This window comes from Olea europaea, chromosome 4 (genome assembly GCF_002742605.1).
Source record: "Olea europaea var. sylvestris chromosome 4, O_europaea_v1, whole genome shotgun sequence".
Lineage (NCBI taxonomy): Eukaryota > Viridiplantae > Streptophyta > Magnoliopsida > Lamiales > Oleaceae > Olea > Olea europaea.
In genome coordinates this window covers 5,520,199-5,528,975 of record NC_036240.1, presented here as the reverse complement: position 1 = coordinate 5,528,975, position 8,777 = coordinate 5,520,199, and the positions used below count along the sequence as shown (strand labels likewise).

Here is an 8,777-nt window from a genome sequence, read left to right as displayed (position 1 = left end):
ACTTGCCAATTCCTAACAGAACGGCGGAAGAAAGTATGACTTGATGCAATTCCAATTTAAACCTGAATTTTTTATTTCATTTTTTTTGACAGAGAGGATGACATCTCACATAGGTATTGGGTCCCGCGTAAATAAAAAAGTTCAAAAAGGAGTGGGCCCCTGTGAGTATCGATCAACTATTATGTTAAAAAAAATTCAGGCAACATAGCATGATTGTTTTAAAAATAAGGGCTCGTCTAAATTTGAGTGGTATTGGAACTTGGAGACAACTGATGCTAGGGTCTTCGGGCTTTTTATTTTATTTTATATTGTTAAAATCTAAATTAAAAAAGTCCAGAAAGAAGTGGGCCCCCTGTGAGTGTCAATTAGCTGTCAAAAAAATTCAGACAACATATCATGATTGTTTTAAAAATAAGGGCGCATCTAGATTCGAGCGGTATTGGAATTTGGAAACAATCGATGCTATGGTCTCAGGACTTTTTATTTTATTTTATATTGTTAAAATCTATATTGTAATTAGCCCCTAAGTCATTATTGAGGGAAAAAAATGATATTTTGAAAAGTAATTTCTTGTAGAATGCGTAATTTTTCTAGATTTATATATAAAATATTTTATTGTATAAATGTATTATTGAAAATAAGTATAAGAATTAAAAAGTTTTATTTTAAAGGAAGACAAACATCGTTAAAATTAGATTTTTGATCAATTTTGATAAAAATTAATGACACGTGTCATTGAAAAGTTGTGGATGCTCACTATAACAGTCACCCTATATGGCATATACATAAGAGGAGATTATTTGATATATTAATGTGGTAATTTTTTAATGGCTCATGCAATAAATAGCCACCTAACATATGTATGCCACATAAGCAACTGATGTAGTAAATGACTGCAAATATCATTACAATAAAGCCATGAGTACATGAAAAATTTAATAGAACATATACCGACACTAATGTGACAAAAGATGATTGGATTGTTTTTTTTTTTTTCCAATCTTCCAATGATGATGCGCCATGTGTCATCTATAATATTTTTCTGTCAAAATCTGTATTGTAGCATTATTCCATAAAGTATGTGGTTAAAATTAACTGTTGATTTTGACTTAAATTAAAATTTGAATTCTACTTTCCTATAGTAGTTAAAAAGTGAAAATTTTAAAATTTGTGTGCAAAATTATTTTATTAAAATAATGTGGGAATGAAAATGCGTATAAAAAAAATAATGAACTCAAATGACCATAATATTAAAAGTTGACATATGGGAAATGACCATATTTTAAATGAATAAGGCTACTTGTACACCCAAGTGTGTACACTTTGATTGATACTTTTTATGTACCAAAAATCTAACTAATGATTTAAAATATATTTATTTATTTAAAATCAATGTATCCAAATTTGCCAACATACAAAGTGTAAACCAAGATATACATATAGCATGATCCATTTTAACTCTCGTCAAATCACAATGTCATTCCTTAGTTGAATAGAGGGTTGGACCTCACTAGGGTCATGTTCGGTATTGATTTTGAGAATTGATTTTTTGACCATTAGAGAAAAAGTGGATGCCACTTGTGAGTGAAAAAGTCAAAAAATATGGCTGAAATAGTGAAATAACGATCAAAAAATCAATTTTTTGGATGAAAAATCGCTCCCAAACAAGCTATATGTCCAAAAGAAGATCTAAATGAAGTGAATTTTTGGATTTAAAGTTTAGTCAAATTTATTTATTTAATCAGTCATTATTTGAACATTTCTTTGACATTCATTTTTAATCACACATTTTTAAAAAAATATGTTATTTTTATATATTTTTTAACAAGTTTCCATTACTTTTTAATCACATCTTTCATAAAATTCACTTTGCATCAAACACTAAAATGTTGCCCAATCTATTCCCTTATTTTTATGCAATCGAACTAATAGGGTGACCATCAATAAGAATTTTACAAATGTAATGCCACTAGTAATTAAAAAAGAAAGTTGAGTAATCAATTGCAAACTGTCGTGCCAATTGAGTTTATCAAACAAGCTTTTAACCTTTTTGGGATGGAAATATAACCGGTTGACCAAATTGAGCCCCTAGCTTGAAAAACAATTAAATTTTTAATATATTTTGATAAAAATTAATAAAATTAGTTATTAAAAATTAGTTTGAAGACAAACAACTTTAAAAAATTGGGACCAAATATAAACTTAATATTTATTAATAACATTTGAATATAGCCCACTCTATCATGGCACAACATCTTTCTCTACCAATGCTCAAAGCAATATAGGACATTAAGCAAACATTCCATACTTCATACTCCCAAACTTGTAAAATGCAGTAAAATTGCAAATGTCAACAGCTTTCTTCTTCATAATGAACAACGGTAGAGAAAACCTAAACACAGCATTAATCATAATGAACAACGAACTAGAAACTACCGTAATTGCAGGTTCTGCAACTACTTGTCGGTCTAGCTAGAAGAGTCTTGTCGGAAATTGACACACACAAGTCCCAAACAGAAATTAAATGCAAAATGGCAAACTCAAAAGGCTAAACAAGATGCCAAAGAAACCGAAAGCATGTTTTGTCAATCTTAAAGGAATTTGTTCAGAAAAGTCTTTCAACTTATCTCAAAATTCAAGCAAACTATTCCTTTTCAAGGACTATCCTCTTGAGATGACAAATTCTGACTCAAAAGTCTTGCAACTAATCTCAAAATTCAAGCAAACTATTCCTTTCAAGGACAATCCTCTTAAGATGACAAATTCTGACTCAAAGGTCTTGCACACTCAAACCTGCAAAAAACAAATTAAGTAAAACGTTAAACTTCACCCATAAACTAAGCTATCTATTCTTGTTTATAGAATTCGCAACTTGCTCCCAGGCGAACCTAATTAAACAAAATACTGACAAGCAAAGGCTAACAGTTCCAAGATAAAATATATACACCTTCAGCATTGGAATTTTAAACTCAATAAGAGTTGATATCAATCAATTTTTAGTTTTCTTTATCGAACGAAGACAGTCCGACTAAAAACATTCCATATAGAATAGTTAACTAAAATGTAGTTATTGGAGATCTAATTAGGTCTATAATGACAAATTATCCAGTGGCAAGTGCAAAATTTCGGTTAAGCATCCAATAGTTTTTACTTAACATCAAGGTTTTAGTCTATGACAGACCTGGAGGAAGGGATTGCTTCAATTTGTCAGCCTTCTCGGGATCAAAGACACAGAGGGTGTAGAGATACTTGGAGCACCGAACCTTAAACTTCACCACATCTTTGCTCCTCTTGATCTTCACGGAACGTGCGTCTTTCCTTCTGGCCGTGAGAAGGAAGTCCTTGATCTCATGAATCTGCTTTGGCTGAGTATCACATAACGAAACAAAGGAATCAGCAAAAAGAAACAAAAACATTAGTTAACTTCTTATAATTCACTGTCGTTAATTTCCTTTCACGCAGCAGGGATAGGATAGATAACACATCGCCAGAGTTAATTGAAAGAAACGAGAAAAATAACAGTCCAAAATACTAGTTTTTCGTACCATAATCCCAATATATGCTTGATTTCAAATTCAAAACATAACTTCCATTAACAAGGCTCCCAAATAATATGAAAACCCTGTTTTAAATTTCAAAAGCTCAGGAACAATTTAAGAAAACTTCCACTTAGTCATGCAGGTTCAGCTCATCCACTTAAAAAATCACTAATCATTCATATGCTCAGAAAGATACACACACTTCAACAAATTTCTCTATTACCGTACACGAAAATCCTACAAAAAAAAATTTACATTACAACACAGACCAAAACATGTGCATTCACGAATAAACGGTAACCCAGATTTCATGTTTAAAAACTCAAAAATAAAAATATGATTTCAGAATAAATTATGAAAGAAGAAAAGCGTTTTTAATTTTAACATAGCATTTACACTTCATTAATCATACTGAATCGAAAATTCCACGAATCGATTGAATAACATACTCAAACAAAAATAGAAAAGGAGAGTACCATTTTAGAGACGCAGTTTTGAAGAAATGGACGCTGGGAAGAAAGGTTGGCACGATACGAATCCTAACGTTTGGAGCTGAATGTTTGCAGATCTCTATATACAATTGTCAGAAATAAAAACCCTAGGGAATTTGGCACTCTTTTTTTCTCAATTTTGCCCCTCAATAATTTTCATTATTACACTCTACCTAAAATGGAAGAGAGATGCTAGGCTTATAGGACCTGTAGGCCACACGTATACATGGACCCAACGTAAATTTATTATTTTTAATACATGTGGAACTCCTACACAGTAAAAGGCCCTGTGAAAAAACCTGTGAGACACAGAGCATTTCTCAAAATGGATAGATTGGAATTAGGTCATGTTTATCTCCTTTAAAACATAATTTTTTTATTCTGATAATCATTTTCAATCACACATTCACAAAAGAAGATATTTTGCACGTAAACTCAAAACATTTTTTTATTTTTTAATTTCACATTCTCTAAAAAATCACTATTCAATCCATCATTTTTTTTCAATAATGATCATCAACAGGGGCTATATAACACAAATTAGGATGGGCGCTTGACGCGGCAATGTAGAAAGCATCTACTTTCTCAAAGGGCCAGCTCATGAGATTTCAATTCATTCATTAAGCCAAGTTGATATTGTGAGAAGTAATTTTACATGAATTGTATTTTTTGATGAAGTGATTAAAAATAGGGAAAAGTTACTAGGAAATGTGAAAAGGAATTTTTTATTTTTTATATATATATTTTTTAAATGTGTAATTGAACTTGAAACGAGTTAGAAAGCACAAAATCAGGAAGAGAATATCGAGAAGCTTAATCCATCTATTTCTTTTAAACATTGCTATGACATTGTGGATTGTTGATGCAGTCATAGTTGGAGTTATAGACATGGGATCACCCGCAGAGGGACAGAGCTTGATCGCAGCTCGACATGCAAATCAAGTTAGCCTGCGCACACGGTAAGTTGACCGAAGTGGCTTAGGGACGATTTTTGTATTTTATGTAGTTAATAATTATGTTATGTTTTATGGGTGGGATTATTATTAGTTTTATAGTTTCATCAAAGTTGGCATGTATGGTTTGATTAAACAAGGCTTAGTTCATTTAGTTTCTAAATGTATTAATCATCTTTCGTACTTTTGCTGCCATAATAATCTACCATTTATTGCAAGGGAGAAAAATACTATGTTTCTTGATGACTTTTCTCTATTAAGACCTTTTATTTTCCTTTTTATACTACTCTATTTTCCGACCTTCATGTTGCTTCATACCTACATCTGCTCACTTTCCATAACTTATGAACTTGGAGACGTGTTTCTTATGGTTCAAGATTTTCTTCCAGTGACAACTTCATTTTTATGAGAATTTGTCAATTCTTTTTGAAACTCCTGCAATTCAAAACTCCATGAAGAGATTAGAAGGTAAAATGACTATATTCCGACTTATAAAAGAATTTGGGAACATAACATATGCTTTAGAGTCATATCAATAAACTCTTGGACATCAGCCTCCCAAATTCAAAACTCACATTTGGAGAACCGTTCTTCTTCTTTTTTTTTTTCCTTGGTTGTCTTTCTTCAGCGGTCAATATTCTTGCATTCATTAATTTCTCGACCATGCGACTTCCCAATGCTTGGCCTTTATTTCCTCGTTGAAGTTTAGCAACTGTTTGATTAGCTACCTTTCCTTCATTGTCCAATTCATTCCGCCAGTCAAACTTGGAGAGCATGATTGTTTCCTAGCCTTAGGATTTAAGCGACTGTTTGATTCCCATTCTATTCTAATTCTCATCTCATTTTTCACCACATTTTTCAACGGGTGTGGACCATAGGGTAGACAAAAGAGACAGGTTTTCTGACAAAAGCTGTAAGATGTATTTGAAATTTCTTCCTTGCCAAATCTGTCCTTCAATTGGCGGCAAGTGGATTGCAAGAAGGGAGGGAAAGGATGTAAATTATGCAATTGTTTTTGAGGCTGAAATTGTCCATAAATTTTCAACGGTATTTTGCCCCTGACATTTCTTTTGAAGTTTCATTGCATGCTGTCAGCAACTACTGTAGCCGAATGAGTTTTGGAGGAAAAATTGGAAAAAAATGGGGGCCAAACACACTTTAAATCTTACTTCTGAGGTAGGGATCGATTTTAAATATCCAGCCTTCCTCTAGTGCTAATATTCATTGATCTGTCCTCAAATGAGGAGGTGTTTCATCAGAAAATCCCAAAGTTTGGGATGGGATTGTTGGCCTTAGAGAAGGAGATACATCTCTACATTTTGGCGTTCGAGTTTGAGTTTAAGTTTGAATTTGAATCCATCCCCATTCTTTTTGAGAGGTTTGAAGTTAAGAAATTTGGTAGGCTTCCTCTATGGTTGAATGATTTTACTAGACTGGATCCAGTTTTCAGTTTGTCAGTAACAAGTGCTTTGGATTGGTTCGTTTTCAGGTCTAGCACGGGTGCACATTTCAAGTTTTTCTTGTTAGTTAACGAAATAGTCGACCAAAATGTAGGGATGTCAAAAGGGTCAAGCCAAGGGCTCGTGGGCGGCTCGGACTTGTAAAATCACGAGCGCGAGTTGAGCGAGCCTGGCAGGAGGCGAGCCGAGACGAGCTGCTCGTGGGCTCGTTATTTATAGTGACCAAAACGATCATTTTTTCAGTGATCGGAACAGTCACTGAATTTTTTTATTTTTATTTTTTTCCCTTCTACTATAAATACCCCTTAACACCCTTTTTTTTCATATCAATTACTCAATCACTATGTTAACTCTCTCAAGTCTCAACTCTCTTTTATTATGTCAATTATCGAGTTTTTACTCTCTTGTGCTGCAAAATATACGATATCGATTCAATTTTTACAGTTTATAAGTTACAATTTCAATTCATCCAATTCTCACAATCTCACTATATTTATATTTTTCTAGTTATTATATTTGAATTTCATCATAAACAATCAAACAAATAGACCAAAGCTCATTTGTTGAGAGCTTATTCGATACGGGATGTGGGCCACATCATAGAGAATCGCCTAAGACGTCGTAAAGTCAATTTTCAAATGAATTTGTCGGTCTACATGACGTACCCATACCTGAAGATGTTCACATTTACGGTCAGGAAAGCCACAATCCAATTGATTTGGATGATAATAACGTTCTCGAAGTGGAACATGAGGACAAAAATGTCGAATTAAACATTTCAGATGCGAGGGAAAAGCAAAAGGGCAAAAAACAAGCAAAATGTTGGGATCACTTTAAATTGATTTCAACGGGAAAAGTTGTCGATGACCTTACAGAATCTAAAGCAATATGTAAATACTACCAACAAAGATTGGCATGGTAAAAAGGAATTGGTACCACCCATTTCAACTGCTACTACAAAGTATGTGCGGTCAAACATGGACTTCTTCCAGCTGGTCAAACACAATTGCAATTTGGCAGTCCAGGCGCCAATTCTACGACTTCACCCCTATCTACGTGGGTGTATTTGGAGGACAATACTCGAACCGAAATGGTGTAATTTGTTGCCGCCACTGAGTTGCCTCTGACTATTGCAGATGACCAACACTTCGTCTCGTTCATGAAAGAATATTTGCAACTAAGGTACGTTGGGGTAAGTCGAAACATTCTTCGTGCCGATACAATACAATATTTCAATAATTCAAAACAACAATTAATTATGAATTTGCAATAATATGGGGGTGTCATATCTTTAACTTCTGATATATGGAAATGGGTTAATAAAAGAGCATATATAGTTTCAACCGCACATTATATAGACCCACTTTGGTGCATGCATAAAAAAATTATTTCTTTTAAAATTATTGAATTTCCTCACAATGCTAACAATATATATAGTGTTATTATCAGTATTGTTAGAGAATATAATTGCGAGACTAAAATTCGGTCTTTTACTTTTGATAATGCTAGTGTTAATAAGGTAATCGTCGATAAATTGTGTAAGACACTTTAACCTGATTTTGGTGGGTATTTGTTTCATATTCGTTGTGTGTGTCATATCTTGAATTTAATTGTTCAAGATGGCTTAAAACATATAAATGATGAACTTCAAAGGATTAGGAATGCATTAGTATATATTACGATATCTCCTAGTAGAAAACAAGTATTTGAAGATTTTTGTGCCAAACTAGAGGTGACGACTGTTAAAACATTTGTGAGCGGCGTAGGACATAGATGGAACTCTACTTACTTGCTATTAAAGTCATGTGAAGTTTTTGAAAATTTAATAACTGACTTTTTTAATAATAGATACGTTAGAAGTGATGACAATGGTATGTTAAATGAATTCGATTGAGTCTTAGCTTTGAAAGTTAAACAATTTTTGACATCCATTTATGAGACCACAAATATTTTATCCGGTATTTATTATCCCACAAGTTGTATGGTGCTTGAACGCTTTTATATAATTGCAAGGACATTCCATAAATATAAAAATGATCATGCTTTTAGTGAAATTATAATTGTTATGGAATTAAAGTTTAGAAAATATTGGGAAGAACTGACTATATTATTTCCTTTAGTATGCGCAATGGACTCCCGATATAATATTTCGGGAACTAAATACATAATTGATCAAATCAATAAAACCTTAATACTTGATACACCTATCACCTATAAGAATTTAGAGCAAACATTATGTAAAATGTATGATTTATATGCGAAAAGAATGAGTGCAAGTGTTAGTCAGGTACCCTCTGTACCTACTCTTTCGGTTGAAATTGAAGAAGATGATGC

At 32.9% G+C, this 8,777-nt stretch overlaps 1 protein-coding gene across 1 annotated transcript; it reads right to left on the bottom strand.

Annotated features, from left to right (window-relative positions):
* Positions 1 to 2,331: 2,331 nt before the first annotated feature.
* On the bottom strand, positions 2,332 to 4,162 carry LOC111393375 (60S ribosomal protein L38). The gene is made up of 3 exons (XM_023018884.1): positions 4,016 to 4,162; positions 3,182 to 3,365; positions 2,332 to 2,793 (listed from the first exon to the last, which is right to left on the bottom strand). Exons 1-3 carry the CDS (start codon positions 4,016 to 4,018, stop codon positions 2,771 to 2,773), a joined length of 210 nt encoding a protein of 69 aa, XP_022874652.1. The 5' UTR covers positions 4,019 to 4,162; the 3' UTR covers positions 2,332 to 2,770.
* Positions 4,163 to 8,777: the final 4,615 nt, after the last annotated feature.

Coding starts and splice junctions, on each gene's coding strand:
- LOC111393375 (XM_023018884.1), bottom strand. Junction 2,794..3,181: donor GAAGCAATCCCTTCCTCCAG/GTCTGTCATAGA, acceptor TGTTTTTTGCAG/GTTTGAGTGTGCAAGACCTT.